Genomic DNA, 22421 nt, shown 5'->3' on the forward strand with positions numbered 1-22421 from the left:
GCTGGCCACATGACCTTGGATGTGTCTATGGACAACGCCGGCTCTTTGGCTTAGAAATGGAGATGAGCACCAACCCCCAGAGTCGATCACTGCTGGACTTAACGCCAGGGGAAACCTTTACCTTTATCTTTTATTTCTTGTCAGGGAAACTGCAGTCATTGATCATAATATGAAATGGTATCTTGTTGGTGCATGAAAGTTACATATGTCAGGTTTATGCCATTCAAACTAATTTTTTAGTTGTCAGAATTCTGTTATGATCAATTAACAACCAATATCTTGCTCCAAACCCTGTCTACAATGCTGTCCATAGGCTGGCAGCTTCAAGAGTAGTTTGACTTCAACTAACATCATACCCAGCTGAGATGATTAAGATCCAAGCTGCACCATAGTGTCAATGTAGATGTGCACTAAGTTGTCCAATGCACATGACGTTAGGAAATTCTTATTTTATTCCAGTTGAGATTCCCATAATAGTTACTTAATGCAGGACAACCTTCTATGACGCTAGATTTCATGATTAAAACCACCATCCTAAATGTTTTCATTACCATATTAGGGATATCATGCCTTATAATATTTGTATTTCCTCTGTCAGCTGGAAAGCAAAGGGGGAAGCACATGAGGCCTGAGAACATGCAGCACTGCTGCCACAAGATGGAGATGAATACAAGTCTCATTGCTCCTTCTTTCCCTGGCAATGTAAATCAGGAATGACTAAAAATTAGGTCTGCCTCAGATTCCAATGATAATTTACAAAAATATTCACATGTCTTTACAAATGGGAAGAAAAGAACACAATTTTTTTGGAGGGGTTATTAATGTTAGAGAACCTGAAATGGCTGGATTTATCTATAGAACAATGAAAATAATAGCAACCAAACATTTACATTTGTATTATCTTGCCTTTTTTCCAAATTGGGATTCAGGGCAGCTTGCAAATAAAGTTAAATCATACAAAGAAAACATTAAAATAGGATTCCCATTGAAAATCATTTAAAACAAAATTTTAAAAGACTATTCTGGACACCATAAGGATTCCTAGAATCCAGAGAGAATACTATCCCATGTCCTCACCAGCCATGTACCTCAGCTATACACAGCTTTATAGATTACGTTCAGCGTTTTACACCCAGAAACAGAACCCTTCCACACAGCCATATAACCCAGAATATCAAGGCAGAAACTCCCACAATATCTGCTTTGAACTGGGTTATCTGAGTCCACACTGCCATATATTCCAGTACAAAGCAGATAATGTGGGATTTTATTCAACTGTGTGAAAGGGGCCACAGACTGGTAGCAAGTGGAGCTGTTGTAGCAGGGGGATTATATGGATTTTGTAACCCTATCCAAACAGAAGGGTTTCTGTGTTTAGTTCTGAAAACGTCTGCGCTTGAATCTTTGCATCTTCAACTGTGTTTCTGCAATGGTCATCATCTTTAATGACTAAATGATGGACTCTCTGTGCTAGAAATGTCCCAAGGTACAGACAGATGAAAATATCATTTGCCTATTCAAACAAGAACCTGCCCAATCCTATAAACGACTTCATAACTGGGCCAGAGAGAACTTAAGGAAAATACTGTGCGAGAAAAGTGACACCGGCTCCCTTCTTATAGTGTCCCATATTGCCAGAGATTGCCAGAATCACATTTTTCCATAGAACAAATCAATTTTCCTTTCTCTGGAGGCTATTTGTCTGGCTTGCCCATCCCTATGAACAAAGTGCCCTTTCAGCCATGGTTAACTGTCCCTAAGATTTGTAAGACAGATTTCCACAATCCAAACTAATGTTTAAGTTGAATTCATAGATGCTGGGAGTTTAGATTTAATGTTTTTCTGTTAAGATGATTTCAATATTTTTAAAAAGTCATTACCTAAATCTGGCATTTGGGATAAGGAATGTTTATGAGAACTCTAAATAGTGTTGACAAGTTTAATTTACTCCGTATTTTATGACGTTATAGCTGCTTAGCCAATTGCAAACAGTTTTGCTATTAGAAAATCTGTTTTACCTGTAAGCCAGTAACCTTGAAATCAACAAACCATAATAAAATTGTTTCTTAAACATTCTCTTTTTTGGAGTTCTGCATTTGATAAGGCACTGGATCTATTACCATAAACCACGGCCTAGAACATATATATTTTCTGTGGGTTAAGGCTGTAGCAACTGAGCTGATGGTGTATCGATGGTAAACGTCCGCTAATGTCCTACACTGTAGACAGAATTTGTACATAAAGTAATTTCAAAAATGTCACAAAACTTAATATACTTGTATGGTATGGAGTTAATGTTCATTAACAAATGCTTGACAATAATACTTTTAATACTGATAGACACATCAGCATAGAGAGTTCCGTAATTATACCACAGTTGAATTAATATATTCATTTGATTTCTTTCCTTTTTCTTGAAATCCTGTTTAAAAGGCAACAAGCATTGCACATATGTGATACATACCTTTGTATCCCAGAATGGCTACAGTTATTGTTAGTAAGGCACATAATATATACAAGAGTATGATGGAAAACTTCAGCGCCCAGTTACTTTTACATTTGGTGCATTGTGTTCCTTCTTGAATACCTGCAAAAGAAAATGAAGACTTTTAACACTGGCTCTGTGCCTTTTCTGTATTTGGCTCTTTCTGACAACTGTTCCAAAATAAAAGTGCAAGTATGTACATGGCTAGAATTAGACAAATGCTACAGTTTCTAACATATCACATGCTAGTTTGAAAAGAAAGAGATGTTCATACGACTATCTACAGAAACAACAAACAAAAATACTTTTCGTAGGATGATTTACAATGCAGTCCTATGCATGTTATGTAGAAAGAAGATTCACTGTTTTCAGTGCAGCTTATGTGCTGGTTTAGAATTACTTAGAATAGTGGCCCTAATTGATGGTCTTGCTCCTCTCTCTATGCTCTCTATGAGCATTCACCTTTTTGTGTGTGAATTCATGGTGGCAAGGGAGTTTTGTTAAAATGTAGCAGTTCTATTAACTTGAATTATTTTTAAAAATAATTTATTGTAATACACACATACAAACACACACGAACACATACACACACACATATGTAGACAGCCCACCGCCCACACTGTACCCCTCACCCCACCCCCAGTGCACCCACCACCTTGACTTCCATCACAATAACTGGAATTATATTGATCACCTTTAAAAATAGACAATGGATAGGCATGTTGGGAAATATAATCAAATACTGTATATATGGTTTTTTAAGACGTAGAACAGTGGATCTCTGCTATTTGATGGGAAAAGGTAATTATAGCGGGTCCTTGATATTGACTGTGGTTTGATTCTAGGACCCACCACAGATACAAAAATCTATGGATGTTTAAGTCCTATTATATACAGTGCTGTAGTTAAATGATGTCCATTATATAAAATGGCAAAATCAAACTTTGTCTTTTGGATTTTTGGGGAATATTTTCAAACTGTAGATGGATGCAGAATCTGTGGGTGCCAACTGTAGTCTTTTTCTCTTTCCAGGGCTCAGAATCATATTTGTGTCCATTGCTACAACTGGTTCTTTCATTGGAACTCATTCATCCCAATGTGCAGTAATCTAAAAGATGGTAATAGTCTACGCACATTCAGAACAGAACAGTATTTCTGATACAACTGAAGGTGAAACAACTTTCTTAAAAACATTTGTTGCATTTTGTACACAATGCTAATGCTAGTGTAATCCTTCTCTGTCATAGTATGTAGTTTAGTTTCTTTTTTTAAAAAAATCTATTGATGGCTGAGTAAATTTTCTTTTACTATACCTGAAGCCAAAAAATGTGGTCAGGGTTAGCTATGGGCACTTAGCTTTGGAGAATACACTAAACTGTGGCTATGCTAAAGAACAAGTATTGTATTGTGCTATCCTTGGAGAAGGAAACAAAGGAATTCAATGAGAGGCCATCGTTTGGAATTAAGTTCAAATACAAGCAATGAAATTGCAGCACGACACAAGGTAGCAGTATTCACTTTTATCACAGATGAAAATATACTCAAGGTTATTACTTCTATTAAAATGATATATTCCTGTCCTGGATTTTCTTCACTGCCTTCACCTCCTATTAAAATGTAAGGATTTAAACATGTACAACTGGTCCAGGCCTTCATTCTGTGATTGTTTTGTTATGAGAAAAACAGAACACTGTGAATCATATTGTTCTTGAAGAGATTCCTAATGTTGCATTAGCAAGCCATTTATTAAAGCATTGTAAGATTAGTACTCCATACAGTTTCCACCAAATGTCATATGTTAAGTCATGCAGAACTGAGCTTGGTCTGCATCAGATTTTCATTTGTTGTTACTGTTCCACGGTTTGCGCACACTGTTATGCAATCTGAGCACATGGCTTTAATGCCGAGCTGCTCCCAGGCTTTTGTCACTGGCTGAGCATACCAGAGAGTCAGGGTCACTTCCGGATGTTGCGCATTTCTCATTGCTGACTTAAACAACATCTAATAAAAATCAGATGGGACACAATAGGCCTCCTTTCACTTAACACACTTTTCTGTTTCCTGACTTATTATAACTAGAGCTCTGTTTTTCCTTTGTCACTGTTGGGAAGACATCTGGCTAAACAGACTGGAGCCCAGTACAAAGGGATCCAGCTGGTACACATGTTTTGGGGACCCCCTTTCTCCGGGAGCCAAGATGGACACAAAAAAACAAGCTAGAAAGGCATCCTCCTGTTAGTAGCCTTTGTAGTATTTGTTTTTCTAGTATTACATTCCAATGACTGAGGACTTTGTTCTCATGTGGGGGGTCTCCATCTGCAAATTTTTTCCCTCCAACTACAGACAAACAGTTTCACTACTGAAGACTGGACAACTTCTCTTCTTTTCAGTAAGAGAAGGCTCACCGGTATATTTCTTTCACTTTCAAGGCTCATTACTATGAATACCTGAATATCTGAACACAGCCATGTAGATATAATTGTTAAGAATTATCTGTGAGACTTAGTTTACTAGCTGAGATGGGGGAAAAAACCCATCACTATAACATAAAACAAAACTGAGAGATGATTTATGCCTAAATCTAATAGTCCTAATTTGAAGAGGTCCACTGAATCAATGGAACAGTCATCTGAGTGAAAAAGAAAATCTTGGAAAAAGGGTGACATAGAATACTCTATGAGTGAACTATATACTGTGCTGAGTGAACTATACACTGTGCTACACCCCAGAGCATGAGCCCCTGATGGTGCAGCATGTTAAAGCACCGAGCTGCTGAACTTGCAGACTGAAAGTTGCAGGTTCAAAACTGGGGAGCGGATTGAGCGCCTGCTGTAAGCCCCAGCTTCTGCCAACCTAGCAGTTCGAAAACATGCCAATGTGAGTAGATCAATAGGTACCGCTCCAGTGGAAAGGTAACGGCACTCCATGCAGTCATGCCAGCCACATGACCTCGGAGGTGTCTACAGGCAATGGCGGCTCTTCGGCTTAGAAATGGAGATGAGCACCAATCCTCAGAGTCGGACATGACTGGACTTAATGTCAGAGAAAAACCTGTAGACACCTCCAAGGTCAATCAAGACAACCTGACATATCATTAGTTTGTAGAAGTTATTAACTTAATATGTTTTGTATTGTCAGCGTGTATAATGCTGGGGTTATCAAGTGATACATATTTGGATGGATTCCTGTAATTCCTATATTTATTATATCTTTCAAAGCTTTAAGACTATATGACAGCAAAGTAATTGCCAGATCTTTTCTTTATGGATTTTATAAGCTAAAACATATAAAACAGGCACCATTTGGTTCAATGCCAGGCCTTAATTCTAGAGAATGAAGTACTCTGAAAATAGATACCAGATAAGTCTATTGAAAGCTAATGTCTCTGAATAACAGAAAAAAAACCACATTTAGTTTTTATTTGAACAATGGCTGTGATCCAGCATGATCAAAACTGGATGTGTACAACAGAACTGTGTGTTTATTTGCATTTTTCTTTTTGACAGGCCATTGTACTAAGCCAAAACCATTTGTGAAACTTTAGAGGAGTGATTTGAGCAGTGTGTGTATGTGTATGCATATAAGTAACCTGCAGAAGTGAATATATGCCGGTGAATCTGTTAATGTGGAAAAGCTATTTTTTGGACTACAGCTCCCAGAATCCGTCATCACTGGGATGTATCTCTAAGGGATGTAGTCTATAATGTGACTTTCCCAAACTTTGTCAGTTACTGTTAAAGGCACCCATGCTTCAGAATATTCCACTGAAGTATTTTTGGAGTTACACTTCTTCCGAACATCTAAGATAGTGGCTAAACTGCTGCTTCTTAAAGTGTGGGTCCCAACACCAAATAGAGTCCCCTTAGCTTAATGCTGGGATCCTGATTTTTTTCTTGAACATCAAGTGGCAGTTTTAGACATTTACATGAATCTGTTATGCAATGTCTATAGTTTACTGTGTTCAGCAAGCCTTACAAATGTTGAATTGTTAGCAGTAAATGTTTGATTTTTATACCTATATACCCGAAGTTGTGGAGCCCCTGGTGGCGCAGTGGATTAAACTGCTGAGCTGTTGAACTTGCTGACCGAAAGGTCGGTGGTTCGAATTTGAGGAACGGAGTGAGCTCCTGCTGTTAACCCCAGCTTTTGCAAACCTAGCACCCCAAATAAACAAACCAAATAGAAAGTTGACCAAAAAATGATTTGTAACCCTTTTGGTACTAATGTTGGAAAGTGGTCCTAGGTCAAATTGGTCCCTGGTCAAGTGGGCCCTGGTCAAAAAAAGGTTGGGAAAAAAGCATAGATGCTTCTCAGTTTCACGAGGATTTTAATTCCAATTTCCCATCAATGCCTCAGAAAGTCATTTGTATTTTAACCCATACAGATGAAGGACACTTTGACCAAAGCAGCAGGCCATGTTCTCTACCCCTTCATAATTCCTTTCTTCTAGATCTGACATAATAAACTGCCCCAAAAGAATGCCATTACTTTCTCTCGAAGAGTTTCAACAAAAGAAATATTTTTGATTACATGAAATGTACACAAACCTTTTCATCAAGAGGAGAAGAATCCCCATTATCCAGTTTGGCCATAGTCTCTCAATTATTTGTATAACCCAGTCATTTTTTTGCTTATGGCTTTGTTCTTGCTCATTGTCAGTCAGAGTTACAGCATGAATTGTTAAAAATTCTAATTATACACTTCAACAGCCACAGTCATTTAATTATATGGAACCACTAAACAATGCTCTTCTGTGATTAAATTCAGAATAAAGTCTCTTAATTGAAAGGACAGAAGATGACAAGTTGAGCACAACATGGGGAAATAAACAAAAGCAAGAATGTCTGAACTGCCCATTGCTCAATGCTCAGATATTAGGTGCTTTTTGACTGGCGTGTTTCAATCTGAAGAAAATATAGATTTGTTACACAACATTGTCGAGCCACAGAAATGTGCTAAGATTGAACTGACATCCTAAATCATTTTAAAAGCCAAATACTGCCAAATTTAAACCATAGCTACAGCTTTTAAAAACTATTTTTTAAAAAATACAAAAGAAGTGGATGCAATTAAAGCAACATTTAATTTAGGGAAGATATTTTAATTAGACAGGCATGTGGCTATGAATATGGAATAATTCTTCAAACAGGACATGTGTTGTCAATCACAAATTGCCATCCATTATAAAGAAATGAAATCTAGACATTTTTCCTAGTTGTAAGAAAATATGGAACTAAACTTTAAAGTCCTCTTGATGGGTTTATGAATGTTATTACATATTTAGCTGTCTTCTAGGAGCCCCTGGTGGCGCAGTGGGTAAACCCTTGTGCTGGCAGGACTGATGACTTGAAGGTTGGGCTGCTGACCTGAAGGCTGCCGGTTTGAATCCTACCCGGGGAGAGCGTGGATGAGCTCCCTCTATCAGCTCCAGCTCCATGAGGGGACATGAGGGAAGCCTCCCACAAGGATGGTAAAAACATCAAAACATCCAGGCATCCCCTGGGCAACATCATTGCAGACAGCCAATTCTCTCACACCAGAAGTGACTTGAAGTTTCCCAAGTAGCTCCTGACATGAAAAAAAAAAGCTGACTTCTACTAAAATTATGTGACTTAAATATGTGCAACTTGGTTAAATATAATCAAAACAAACTGTGTTGGTCTGCTAGGGAACCGTACACAAACACAGAATAGATGGTTCTGTTCCTTTGGGCTTCTAAAATATCTATATTTTTGAAGCGCAGTTCTTCCATCATTATAAAACCATAGTTTTGGAAGAGACTCCATAGACATTCAGTTCAACACCCTGCCATACAGGAATACACAAAGTGCTCCAAACAAATGGTCATCCAGACTTTGTTTAAAACCTCCAAAGGAGTAGATCTCCTTCAAGGCATTCCTCGTTTTCACATCACTTTGAAAATGTTTGGCATTTTTGTAAGCATTTCTCCCAGTAAACACAATTTAATATGTATTTCTCCCAATGGATGGATTTTGTATCTTTTCCTCCTGCTAAAATGAAAACACTAGAAGAAAAGCATATAAAAGTGTATACACTTATGAGTACAATTTCCCCCAACATATGTCTTTGTGTACACAATTGTTGGGCATTTTATGATTTGTGAAATTCATTGCAAAATGTGGGATCTGCGAAAACTGGGGATAATTATATTCTCGTCTGCATAATAATGTGACAATTGCTAATTGCAGATATTCTATTAAAATGCTAACCAAATTAAAGCCTCCCCATCCCAAGCGTGCAAACTATTCAAATGCATATAAACATCTCCCAAGAACCTCCTTCCCATATGTTGCCCATACAGAGTGTTCAAATACTGCTTTTCATGTCTCCTGGGTGATTTTGAGTCACAGAGGATTTATAAATGAGAAAATTAAATAATCAGCACAAGATTACTCATGGCATTTCTCCTTTAAATTGTTATTTTACATTTATGCTATTAAAGAGCCTGGCAGCAGCATGCCGTATCAATTACATAGGAATTTGTGACAGATGTGGTCAGATTATTTGTCTAGCTAGCCTAGTGCTGTCTACTGCAACTAGCAACAACTCTGCACCATCTTTGTTTGCCCAATACAGGTTGAGTATATCCTATCCAAAATGTTAGGACCAGACATTTTCAGATTTATTTGATTTTTGGAATAGCTATATTTCTATGTACATAGTTAATGAGAGAAGGGGGATGGGGAAGGGGTTAGTCATTCATCCCACACCTAGCGAGTTTTTCCTTGAGAAGGCCTTGTTCCACAATTGTCAGAACTCTCCCACACAGCCATATAATCCAGAATATCAAGGCAGAATAACCCACAATATCTGCTTTGAACTGGAATATCTGAATCCACACTGTCATATATCCCAGTTCTAATCAGATAATGTGGGGTTTTATTCAGCTTTGTAGAAGGGGCCTCAAAAATATGATGGGACAAAGGCAAAAGGAGGAGGAACTCCATTAACACAAGGATCTTGTAAAAAGCAAAAATCCCAGGGGCTACCCAACTGTCAGTACATCTTCTGCTCTTTTAGTAAAGTGGTTGGAAAAAAAGGAGGAAATCCTATGGGGTTGCTCTATGCTTATCCTTGCAGCTCATTTCCAGGGTGCCCACCATGCCATGTGCTTCCACTGGCTGGGAAGAAGGCAAGCGTGGAATCATTTGGGATATTTGCTTTTTACTGAAGCCTTCGATGAGTGGAACTGCAGGGCCTGGAGTTCTCCCCCTGCTCTCCTTTTAATTTCCCTATCAAATTTCAGACAATGGTAGAGCAAGGGCTCCTTGAGGAAAAAGTCAGTGGATGCTTGGATATACAACTAGTGCCCTTTGCCTAAAGGCAGAAATTGATGAATGGCAGTAAAACGTGTTTGTTTTTTTTAGATTATTCCGGAATTTTGGATAAGGAAATTCTAAAACTAAAAAACTCTAAAATCAGAGCAGTAAAGAAGGAACAACACTCTAAAAACAGAGGAATTCCAGACATGAATGAATCAGGGGCAGCTAACACCTCTGAACAAAAGATTCCCCCAGGCAGGAAGAAGCCAGGCCATGAATCTGGCAAGGCCATTAATGCTAATCAAGGTGATTAATTAAAACATTAATACTGGCCTCCAACAGACAAGAGTTACTTCTCCCACCCTGGACCTTCCACAGATATACAAACCTTCCTTGCTTAGTTTTTTCCAGTATGCCTCACAGCCCCTGAGGATGTGGGCGAAATGTCAGGAGAGAATGCTTCTGGAACATGGCCATATAGCCTGGAAAACACACTACAACCCATAGCTTAACATCTTCTAAAATGTATCATGAGGTATATCTTTACTGAAGAATCTAACATTAAAGTTATTTTTGGATATATCACAGGACACACATTTTATATATTCCTATGCATATGCCTACTAATAAGAACAGCTGGAACCTGAATCCTAGGGAACACTAGTTAATAAAACAATAACAGATCTGGTGCATTCTGTAAACTTGAAGTTAGAAATGGACAAAAGCTTGCAGAGAATGGGAGAGTCCCAATAAATGACGTATTTAAAAGAATAATAAATTGTTTATTGGCTGGATAGTCATGAGTTCTTTTAAAGCTAAAATCTTATTTCTAAACATTAGTAGTATTAACTATGTTCCTTAGTAACAAAACTACAAACATATGTTGCTGTTTGAGGTTATCCTCCCAAAGGATATTGCATGTTAGACATATTCTGGAAAAGAAACAGCAATTTAAAGAAATGTTGAAATGTCTGATCATTGTTAGAAATTGTATTTCAGGCTGGGTTGTTGTGAATCTTTTGGGCTGTATGGCCATGTTCCAGAAGCATTCTCTCCTGATGTTTTGCCCACATCTTTGGCAGGCATCCTCAGTGGTTATGAGGTATATTGGAAAAACTAAGCAAGGAAGGTATATATATATATATATATATATAGATAGATAGAGAGAGAGAGAGAGAGAGAGAGAGAGAGAGAGAGAGAGAGAGAGAGAGAGAGAGAGAGAGAGAGAGAGAGAGGATACCAATTGGTACTGAATACCATCAGATGTAATGTGGAGGCATTTCTGTCCCAGACTCTGTTGCACCCCTAGGCAAAACCACACTGGAGCCCCAGAATATAAGCAAGCAAGCTATTTATTGAAGATTATATGCAAGCAATAGCAAATTATAGTTCAGAGTCAATAAAATGGGTTTAAATCCACAAGAACAACGTACTAGAAAATCTTGAAGCAAGAGTCTATAAAAATCACTCAAAGAACATAGTCCAAACTAGATATCAAATTAAGTCCCACAAAAGATATCATGAATAGTCGAAACAAGACTTCAAGGATTAATCCAAGACATGAATTAAGCTGGAAACACAGAAAGCAACACTGGAATGCAGGGACAAGACTCCAAGTTTAGTCCAAGGTATAGAGTCCAAGCTGGAACACAAGGCAAGGGTCTTGGCTGGAACAAAAATCCAAACTGCAAAATACTGGAACATTCAATTGGAAACACAGGAACAAGCAAGGCTGGGACTGGAATCAAGATACAAGGCTGCAGAAATACACACGAAGCAAAGATCTTCCTTCTTGGATTTGCAACGTTACCACTTCTGACTGTGTCAAAGAAAGCAAACCTTCTTACGGGAAATTCAAGGTCCCATCTCATGAAAAGATTGCTCACCATTTCGTTTCAAAAGCAAACACCTACTCCTCCTAAATACTTCTTTTCTTTTTTCAACTGTTATCGCTCTCCTCCTGTCAAGCTCATTATCCCTCTTGGCTTTATCACTTCCAGCATCCGAACTGGAATGTCCATTTGGCACCAGGAGATCCGACCTTGACTGCTTTGAGGAATGTGGTTCAAACTGCCTACTTGCACCCATTCTGCCTCTGATCCCAGAATCCACTGGGACAAACTCTGGCTGCATCTCAGGCCCAAACCCAGAGTCCTCTGGCAAGGCAGGTGCAGGGACAATCACAGGCTGAAAGGGCCCAACCTCAGGCTCACCTGACAGCTCAGATGGAGGCTGGGCTACAACAGATTCAGCTTAGATTCCCAAAGTAGCTATATATAATTATTAACAGCAATTGGTACACATCAGCTGTAATAGGAAAGCAGCACTAAGTCAGTACCTGCTTATTGTTATGGGGCAGAAACGAAAGGAAAACAAAAGCAAACACAATGACTGTGTGGCTTTCATTTTCATGTCGCCTCTCGTTTCCTATAAAAATGTCATAATTTGTTTTGTGTACATGAATGGTTGAAACGAAACGATAACATTAAGGAAGCGAAGGAAAATGTTCGCACATATCTCTACTGTCCATACGCTGTTATTGTACTGCAGTTCCCAATATTGGTTGTGATGGTGAAGCCTGCTATATTTGGTGAGCCTCATGGTTCTCAGCCCTGATGTACAGCACGGTTCCAAACTACACCGAGGTGCCCACATATGTGGAGCTTGTTTCTAAGATGTAACAAATCCATAAGAAATTGAAAAATAAGTTATAGGTGGCAGTGCATTGTTGGCAAGGAATAGAATATTCTGCACAGATCAAAACTATCAAAATGTATCAAAACAATTGGTACAGCGCTTAGAAAATGGCACTCTAAAGCAAAATAATGCATATCTTCAGCTTGGTTTTTTTGTGTGTGTGTCCTGTAAAATTTGTTCAGATGGATTTTGCTCCTTTTGGAAACAAACTCCATATATACAATTTATATCATGTGAAGCAAAGTATTGCTTTCATAACATGTAAGCCAACATATTGTGGGACTTCAGCATAGCATCAATGTAGTGTACAGTAGCTCCAACCTGTAACACTAAAGATGGTTGCTCCATGAGGCAGTTTAGGTCATGTTTGGAAACTTTCCTATGAATAAAATTAAGTAGGATCAGAATGGAATTTCAATCTTTTACATTTTACAAAATCAGTGTGCAAGTATATTATCAAATCACTCTAATATTTAGACCACAAGCATAATACAATGTATATAATCTTGTTTATGAAATCAATGAAGAACGGCTTTTTGTTTGTTTTTGAGATAGGATCATAAAGAACTGTGTACCCATATACAATTTCTGAAATTGTAGATGTGCAGGAAAGTGACACTACATTTCCTCTCGAATATGTCATATCTATATCTAAAGCATATACCAGTGCCAAAAGCATTTACAATGTTTCCCTTGAATATGCTCTCTGTATCCCGCAATCTTACACCAATGCCAAAAGGATTTACTTTGGGAATTATATCATGCCTACTAAAATCAGACTTAACAAACATCTACTGCAGCTCCCCTTCTTACGTCCCCCACCTCTCGAAAAGCATGCTTCACATCTGCTTGTTATCAGTAGCTATCTCACAGCATGCTTCTGAATCATTTTGCAAACTCAAACCACATGGCTATGCCTGCTGAGGAACCAGCCATTACTTGGCTATTTACAGGACCCCTGTGACCTGAAGCAACTCTGCATGAAGTAGAAAACTGCCAAGAATTTTGTCTCGGGGGTCTTCCTCCACCATCAGTTTTAATCCCTTTACAACTTTTTAACCAAGATGACCTGTCCTAGAGTGTCAAACTGTGCCATAAAGTTGCACCTTGGCCTTGAAATGGACTCATGAAGGAATCATTAATGACACTCAGAGGGCCTGTCAGTCAACTCTGTGCACTTCCATCAAATATCTAAGCTTATAAAAGCTTGAATATTATTTCACAGTCCTTCTGACTTTGGAAATGACAGGTGCCCCCCCGCTTCCAAAAGAATGTGTGTCTGTGTCTGTCCCTGTGTCGGTGTTGACATAAGCTTCTAGTTGGTTCCGCCCATAATTCCATCAATTAAAATCATTACCTCAACAGACAGACCTCCCAGCTACTTTCATTTTATAAAAGAACATATTAACAACCTCAAACAGAAATAGAAATGTGCACTGTCAACAAATCGATACAGTAGAGTCTTACTTATCCAACACTCACTTATCCAACATTCTGGATTATCCAACGCATTTTTGTAGTCAATGTTTTCAATACATCATGATATCTTGGTGCTAAATTCGTAAATACAGCAATTACTACATAGCATTACTGTGTATTGAACTACTTTTTCTTTAAAATTTGTTGTATAACATGATGTTTTGGTGCTTAATTTGTAAAATCATAACCTAATTTGATGTTTAATAGGCCTTTTCTTAATCTCTCCTTATTATCCAACATATTCGCTTATCCAACATTCTGCCGGCCCGTTTACGTTGGATAAGTGAGACTCTACTGTATAAAAATGTGTATGTGTAAGAGAGAGGGAAAGGAGAGAAGAGCAAGTATTAAAATCTCAGGACAGTAGCATGCATATCCTTCTTACTTTGCAAAATAACACGATAATACCAAATTCACATAATGTTACTTCTCTGAATTGGGTGAAACCTCCCAACTAAATTATTTTACCTACTAACACATACACATATAGGTGAATTTAAAGAAGCAAATGTGTAATCCACTGTTAGGAACTGCAATTTTTCCAAGCAGTCTGTGTCACATCTAAAGTTATAGAATCTTAAACTGTTTCTGCACAACGCTCTTTAACAGTGCTGTGTCATAGCTTTCCACTTGCCTCTGCAAAAGGAATTAAAATGGCAATTCCAGACAGTACATTGATGTATTCTTCCTTAAAATTTGGCAGTCCCATTCCTGTTGACAAAATCTTGCAGTGGATTATATTCAACAATGTCCATCCACCAATAAGATAGTGTCATATTGCTCCTCTGCCAAGTAGCCCTGTTGCAGAAATCTGAGGCAATTTGGAGGGATGTGGGGCTACAAAGAAGGGGAAATGTGCTACCCAAGAGGAGATTGGCTAGCATGACCCTGGATCTTAATCTCTTTACCATGGAAGCTGGTGGCTCTTATGTCATAGGGCAGTTAATCTGCTTTGGGTTGTGGCATGAATTTGAAGGAGTTGTCCAGGCTACTGAATCCAAAATAGAATCAGCACCTTGAATAACTCCTTCTAAAATCCAAAGTAAAATCTGGATTACCCCTCCTCCACTTGGGCTTCCTGGTGCCTTTACTCAGAAGTAAACATCATTATGGTAAAACATCAGCTTCTTCCTGGATGAGAATATGTGCAGCGATTAGAGATCCTGATTAAGTTGCAAGGATACCAATAGCTTGGAGAAACAAATAAAGGCTTTATTACAGGAACTCCATTCCAAGACAGGAAAGTTACTCAGTGTGCTAATCTAATCTATTTGAAGGCCCTTCCAGGCAGGCCCTATATCACAGGATCTGGTCCCAGGTTTTCTGTTTATCCCAGATTGTCTGGCAGTGCAGACATATAATCCAGTTTAAAGCACAAAATCTGGGATCAGTTCCTGTGATATAGGGCCTGCCTGGAAGGGCCCTGAGGCATTCTTCACTCTTCAATGTTAAGTGTTACTCTTCTAACACTTCCTGCAACTTTTTTCTTCCTACTCTTTGAGTAGGGAACCCTTTGTTTGAAAAAGTGACTTCTACCAGTATAGATAGTTTCTTCTCATGCAGCTATGGAATTCCTGTACAGCAGAGTCTCACTTATCCAACTTTCGCTTATCCAACATTCTGTATTATCCAACGCAATCTGTCTTTTAGTAGTCAGTGTTTTTGTGGTCAATGCTTTCAATACATTGCGATGTTTTGGTGCTAAATTCGTAAATACAGTAATTAATTACTACATAACGTTACCGTATATTGAACCACTTTTTCTTTTAATTTGTTGTAAAACATGATGTTTTGGTGCTTAATTTGTAAAATAATAACATAATTTGATGTTTAATAGGCTTTTCCTTAATCCCTCCTTATTATTTAACATTTTTACTTATCCAACGTTCTGACGGCCCGTTTATGTTGGATAAGCGAGACTACTGTATTTCTTAACTGCAGCTGGAGTAACAGCAGTATGTAGCACATTGAATCTAAACTTATATATATGATGTCCAATCTTTAGAAAACATCTGATATAGAAGTAAAGTTCTATAAACACATGCGCAATCATCAGATTTAAACCCTATTATTGTCATAAAGTTTTCCACATCCTCATGTGGGAATAGTCTGTACTTGAAATGTTAATTCACATTTCCTATGTTGTGATTAGGGATGTCTACGATCTGGTGACATAATATGATATTGAAGGTTGCGGCTGTATTTTAATTTATTAAAAATAAATTTATTAAAATTAACACATTTTAAAACTAAATAAACTTGAAGTGCACAGCTTGAGCGTTCCATTATCATGTATATCAATTTTTAGATATCTAGATTTTACAGACTTAGTAGTATGGCAGAAACAGAAACCCATAGTGCCATTGTTCATAGAAATGAATACAATCAGCCACCATATCAACAGATTTTGCATTCATGGGTTTAACTATCCACAGCTTAAAATACTTTTTAAAAACCCAACAAGCAAACCTTGATTTCACCATTTTGTATATGGGAGTATATTTTACTATTTGAGAACATACTGCAAGTCACTTCTCGTGTGAGAGAATTGGCCGTCTACAGAGATGTTGCTCAGGGGACTCCTGGATGTGTTACTGGGAGGCTTCTCTCATGTCCCTGCAAGCTAGAGCTGACAGATGGAAGCTCACCCCATCTTTCAGATTCAAACCGGCAACCTTCAGGTCAGCAATCCAACCTTCAGGTCAGCAGTTCACAAGAGTTTAACCCACTGCACCACCGCAACTCCTACATATTTCACTATGCTACTGTATGGAACAAGACTTGAGCATCTGTGGATATTGGTATCCATGGGGGGACCTGGAACTAGACTAAACAGCCCTCTATATATACTATTTTTCTTTCTCCAGCTATCATTTATCTTTCACCCTGTGTGTGACAAATTACATGAAAATTGTAAGGCTGCTATTATAATTTCAATTGTTTTTCCATAACTTTTTCTGTAACTTTTATAAATTGCATTTTTTTCACAGAAGTTTAGGGTTATAATAGAAAGACTGACACACAATTTTAGTGACATGGAAGAGCTGTTCTACTAATACAAGCCACTGGTCCTCTGAGAGAAACCGCAACCACATCAGTTTATATTTCCCAACTGTCGTCATTCCTGTGGCTTTGTTTGTTTGCTAGGAATGGTTCTTAGGAGTTTGGGAAAAGATTGCAAAAACAACAAATAGCAAGCTATGACTGTGATTTGTTAGCCCTCTGTTTATAGTATACAGAATACTATACATTATTCCAAAATGCCTTTCGGTCCAAAATGCCTTGGCATTGTTGAAAGCCATTAACAGTCTGGTAGTAATTTATATGCTTGGGGTAAATGGTGGAGTTATAAACATTGGAGTCGTGACCTTTTGCTTTATCTCATCTTACACTATTTAAACAATGCTCCGTGCCTCTGAATCAGCAGATTTTTTCCAAGTCCATTTACGTTCCTATCATGTTTAATAAAACATATATAGGTCCTGAATTAAATTCTAGTGAAATGTTTGACTCTCGCCACAAAAACAACCGCAGAACTGCAATGATGGAAAAGCATTCAAGCCTTCCCATGGGAGGAATCCATCTACCATTTCAATGATCAGTCTACATAATTTGGACCACAGTTTTATTATGTGTTAAATTATTTGTTCAGGGTTCATTAATAAAACAGAATTAAGATTATGTTGTGCCTAAAGCTTTAAATCTTGAAGGCAATGTTTGGCATGTTATCTGACAGCACAAGCTGTTCAGTTGCTCAGGGGCTCAAAGCAGTTGCAGATCAACCTCCATGAGGGAAAGAAATGCTGTCAGGTTTGGTCTGAATGAATATGATTTGCAAGAGTTAGATGGAAACTGGAAAGAAACTCCAGAAAGTAGGGAAACTTAAGAAGCAGGCAGCCCAAACGTTAGTAAGGATATGATAGATTCAAAAAGGCAAAGGAGAAAAAAGAAGTACTTTATGAAGAGGCCAATAGGAAAAACATTGTGAAGAACTTCAAAGTACTATTCTTAGAGTCAAAAGGCAGATAGATACAAACAGTGGAAGAGAGGGAAGGGGAAAGGAGGACTAGGCGAGCAGATGAATTGGCAGCTATATGTAGAATCTCTTCTGCTTGCTGAAGCTTTGACTCATGGCAATGTTGTGACTGGGCCATCATAAGGTGGCAACAAAAGTGAAAAGTCAACATAGAAGGCTACACTTGGCCTATTACTTCCAGTTAAATCTACAGGCTTGTCTTCCACGTTATAATATTTTAAAAACAGGTATTCCACGCATAAGGTCTGCACGTAGAATAGATGACAAGAACTGTTGTTGTTACTTCAGTATTTGGAAGACAGCATCCTATCACAAAGATGGAAGAACATAGGCTCTTCCAAATGGATTGGATTTCCAACTGGCCCTACGTATCATAGTCAATTGTGGGAGATAATGGAAAAAGCAATCAATGAACTGCTATCACTGTCATAACCCAAACTCTAAGGTGATTTTCTTGAAAAGATTTGCCTTCCTTAAAGTTCAGAAAGTATGACTTCCCCAAGGTCACCCAAACCATAGATGAGAAGGAATTTGAAACCTGGTCTCCAGAACCATAGTTCAGTTCTCCACTTGGCCATGGAAGCTCATTTGGAAGTCACATTCTTGGAGCTTCAAAGAAAGGCACCGTCAACCCCCAAACAAATATTGACAAGAAAATAACGTGTCTTGGGATCTCCACAAGTCAGAAGCAAGTTGAAGGAACACAACACAATAACAAAAACAGCGAGTTAATACGTTAAGGAGCCCTGAGTGGTGCAGTGGGTTAAACTGCTGAACTCCTGAACTTGCTGACCTAAGGGTCAATGGTTCGAATCCGGGGAGCGGGGTGAGCTCCCGCTATTAGCCTGACCTTTTGCCAACCTAGCAGTTCGAAAAATGCAAATGTGATTAGATCAATAGGTTCCGCTCTGGCGGAAATGTAACAGTACTCCATGAAGTGATGCCGACCACATGACCTTGGAGGCGTCTACGGACAACGGCAGCTCTTCGGCTTAGAAATGGAGATGAGCATCAACCCCCAGAGTCAGACACGACTAGACTTAACGTCGAGGGGAAACCTTTACCTTAATACATTAAGCAAATCAATATGGTAACCCCTGGCCTTTTCATGCATGGATGCTGCAAATGGACAGCACACTCATAAGCACGCCTTTGTCTAGAGACAGAAAGCCCCAATAGCAAGTGAAATTTGGTGTGCACAGATGTTCACCTAGATTTAGAAATCAAAAACAGCACAACAAATCTGAGATTCCAGTTGGCAGAGGGGGTGTGGGAGAAATATCATTTGGCAGAAATGAGAGAGTTCACCATCTCTCTTTTGGAATTGTGAGACATTAGACTGCTTAACCATACTGCAAGTTTTCTAGTCATTTGAGTCCTATCCCTGACCTGCTTTGGCATAATTCAGTGGTATTACTAGGTTTGGCATAGTTGATCTGGCCATAGCAATAGCCAAAATTTGTCCAGCGATCTCCCTCAATGACCCAGCTGCTCCCAGTTATATACTTTCCCCTATTTTCAACAACTGCACCTAAGGCCACATCTTGTGAGACGTGAAAGTGCATCTTGTAAGACAAATAGTTTCAGCTTCTGAAATTCTGGCCTTGAAATATCACAATGGCCAGCATTTTGGCCCCTGTGAGGCTGTCACATTTGCTGTATTGTTTGGTGGTGTGTCAAGGGGGATACATCTGCTGCTGATTTCTCAGTCTGCCCAACCTCCTTCTTCCCTCAAAGTATCAGTTGGGAGAAGGACTTGGGAATAAGAATAGATGATGATGATTCCTAGTCTAGGACCCAAAGTGCCTTACAACAGTTAAAGGAAACATGGCTAAAATATACCAAAGTTAAAAATATAATTTAAATACCCATAAAATTAAAGCCAGTTAAAGAACATAGTATTAAATATAGCAAATAATCAAAGCATAAACAGTACAGGCTTGTGGCTGTTCCTATGGAAGTCCTTGGAAGACTTCGCGATAGTTTATATGAAAACAGAATCTGGTTTAAGAGCAAACATCCCATTCTGGATACATTACAGACATATGGCTTTACTAAGGAATGGGATATTGGACTCTTTTCAAATACTGAACATAGTGATCTTTTTCATCTGTTACATGCATTTTCTTAGGCATATATAACCAGTTCTTCTCTCGACATGTTGGGATCACAATTACATAGTCACAATTACATACACACAGAAGTAAAGGGAACATATTTTTTCATGTCTTCAGCTTTCAGAATGTCATATCAAATACAGTAGAGTCTCACTTATCCAACATAAACGGGCTGGCAAAATGTTGGATAAGTGAAAATGTTGGATAATAAGGAGGGATTAAAGAAAAGCCTATTAAACATCAAATTACATTATGATTTTACAAATTAAGCACCAAAACATCATGTTTTACAACAAATTTGACAGAGAAACCAGTTCAATGCTCAGTAACGCTATGTAGTAATTACTGTATTTATGAATTTAGCACCAAAACATCACAATGTATTGAAAACATTGACTACAAAAACATTGACTACTAAAAGGCAGACTGCACTGGATAATCCAGAACATTGGATAAGCAAATTCTGGATAACTGAGACTCTACTGTACCTACTTTTTGTTGTTGTTTTTACCTACTGTTAAAGAAAATTAAATTCACACTGAAGTAAGGGAGGAATCAGGTAAGTATCAAACAGCTTCCAGTAGCAACTCTATTTTTAGGGGTCTTTCTTTTATTACCCTAGCATTCCCTTTACAACAATATTTATAATCATAGCACAAGAAGTTATGTTCGTATAAAAGAAAGCTTTGTTTTGCATGGATCCAGATGGGAGATGAATGAAACAGAATTGAAATTGCAGGTGGTTAAAGAAGCTCAAAAAGTCCCAAAGTACTTTTCATGTCTGTTGTCATTGGCTGAGATGTGACAAACCACAAAACTTGCCCTGGAAAAACCAGGCTGCTTTGGATTTATGTTTTTCAAACAGCAAAATTCCCAAGTCAGTCAAGAAACTGTTCATGACACTGTGGTAGCATGGAAAAGACAGACAGACAGAGACAGATGGAAGCATTTCAGAAAGTCTTACAAAAGTTAGAAGAGCCTTGATGGATTAGATCTGTCTGTCTTCCCCCACTCTAGTTAATCAGGAGCCTATGGGAAACCCATTAGTAAGACATGAAGTCTCTTTTCCTTGTACTCAGGAAACTAGTATTTGAGGCATGCTGCCTATGATGCTGGATATAATATAAAGCCATCGTGATTAGCAGCAATTTATAGACTTACCTTCCATAAAAGAAGGGCTCACTTGGGATATAATTACAAAGGCAGCACAAGATCTGATCTATCACATGATACCTAGATATTTTCCCTTATGTGGTGAATATCTAAGCCATGTATAGTAGCAGCTGAAGGCTTCCAGGTGAGAAGTACATTGAATCCTCTTTGGGCTTTATTCCAGACTTTAAAGGAGTAAGCCACAGTGCTGAACCTTCTTGAGGAATAGCGTTCAGTACCAGGGAAAGCTCCTTTAAAATTTGGATCAAAACCCTGAGCAGATTCATTTCACTCCTGACATGGGGTATACACTGTAGAATTAATGCAATTTAACACCACTTCAGCTGCCATGGTTCCATGCTATGGAGTCCTCGGACTCATAATTTGGTGAGGCAGTAGCAATATTTGATAGAGACCCTGTAAATTTACAACTCATGATTCCATAAAATTGAGCCTACGGCAGTTTAAATGGTATCAGACTGCATTAATTCTACAGTATAGATGCAGTCATAAAGATCACTGACAATCACTGTGTGTGTGTGGGGGGGGGGGGGGGAGAGGGAGGAGCAGGGAAAAATTGGCAACCTTTCTCTAAATGCTACAGCCCTGATTCAAATCTGAGCCCCCAAGGGTTGGGTTTTGTGCTTTTTAAGGAAGTTCTTATCATGGATTCCATTTCAGTTTGTCAAGCTGCATGTTTTCTAGTGGCAGGCTGAATGTTTGTTTACCAATAATTTATGCATGTCTAATATACTGTAGAACATTTAATAGCAGGGAAGAAGCTGATTGGGTTACTGAGAATTTTCTGGGCTGTATGGCCATGTTCCAGAAGCATTCTCTTCTGATGTTTCGTCCTTATCTATGGCAGGCATCCTCAGAGGTTATGAGGTCTGTTGGAAACTAGGCAAGTGGGGTTTATATATCTGTGGTATGTCCAGGGTGGGAGAAAGCAGCCAGGTTTTGAAGCTGCAAGGCTATTCAATGCTAATCAAGGTGGCTAGTTCCAACATTCACACTTGCCTCCAACAGAATTCTTTCTCCTATCCTGGACATTATTCCACAGATATATAAATCCCACTTGCCTAGTTTCCAACCGACCTCACAACCTCTGAGGATGCCTGCCATAGATGTGGGCGAAACGTCAAGAGAGAATGCTTCTGGAACATGGCCAT

At 38.5% G+C, this 22421-nt stretch overlaps 1 protein-coding gene across 1 annotated transcript in view; it reads right to left on the reverse strand.

Annotated features, from left to right (window-relative positions):
- The window catches only part of colec12 (collectin subfamily member 12), a 95850-nt gene that overhangs the window by 17498 nt on the left and 55931 nt on the right, over positions 1–22421 (reverse strand). Inside the window, exon 3 of the mRNA XM_008108650.3 lies at positions 2465–2587. Within this exon, the coding sequence (XP_008106857.2) occupies positions 2465–2587 (123 nt within the window). The remainder of the gene's footprint in view (positions 1–2464; positions 2588–22421) is intronic.

Source organism: Anolis carolinensis, chromosome 4 (assembly GCF_035594765.1).
Source record: "Anolis carolinensis isolate JA03-04 chromosome 4, rAnoCar3.1.pri, whole genome shotgun sequence".
Lineage (NCBI taxonomy): Eukaryota > Metazoa > Chordata > Lepidosauria > Squamata > Dactyloidae > Anolis > Anolis carolinensis.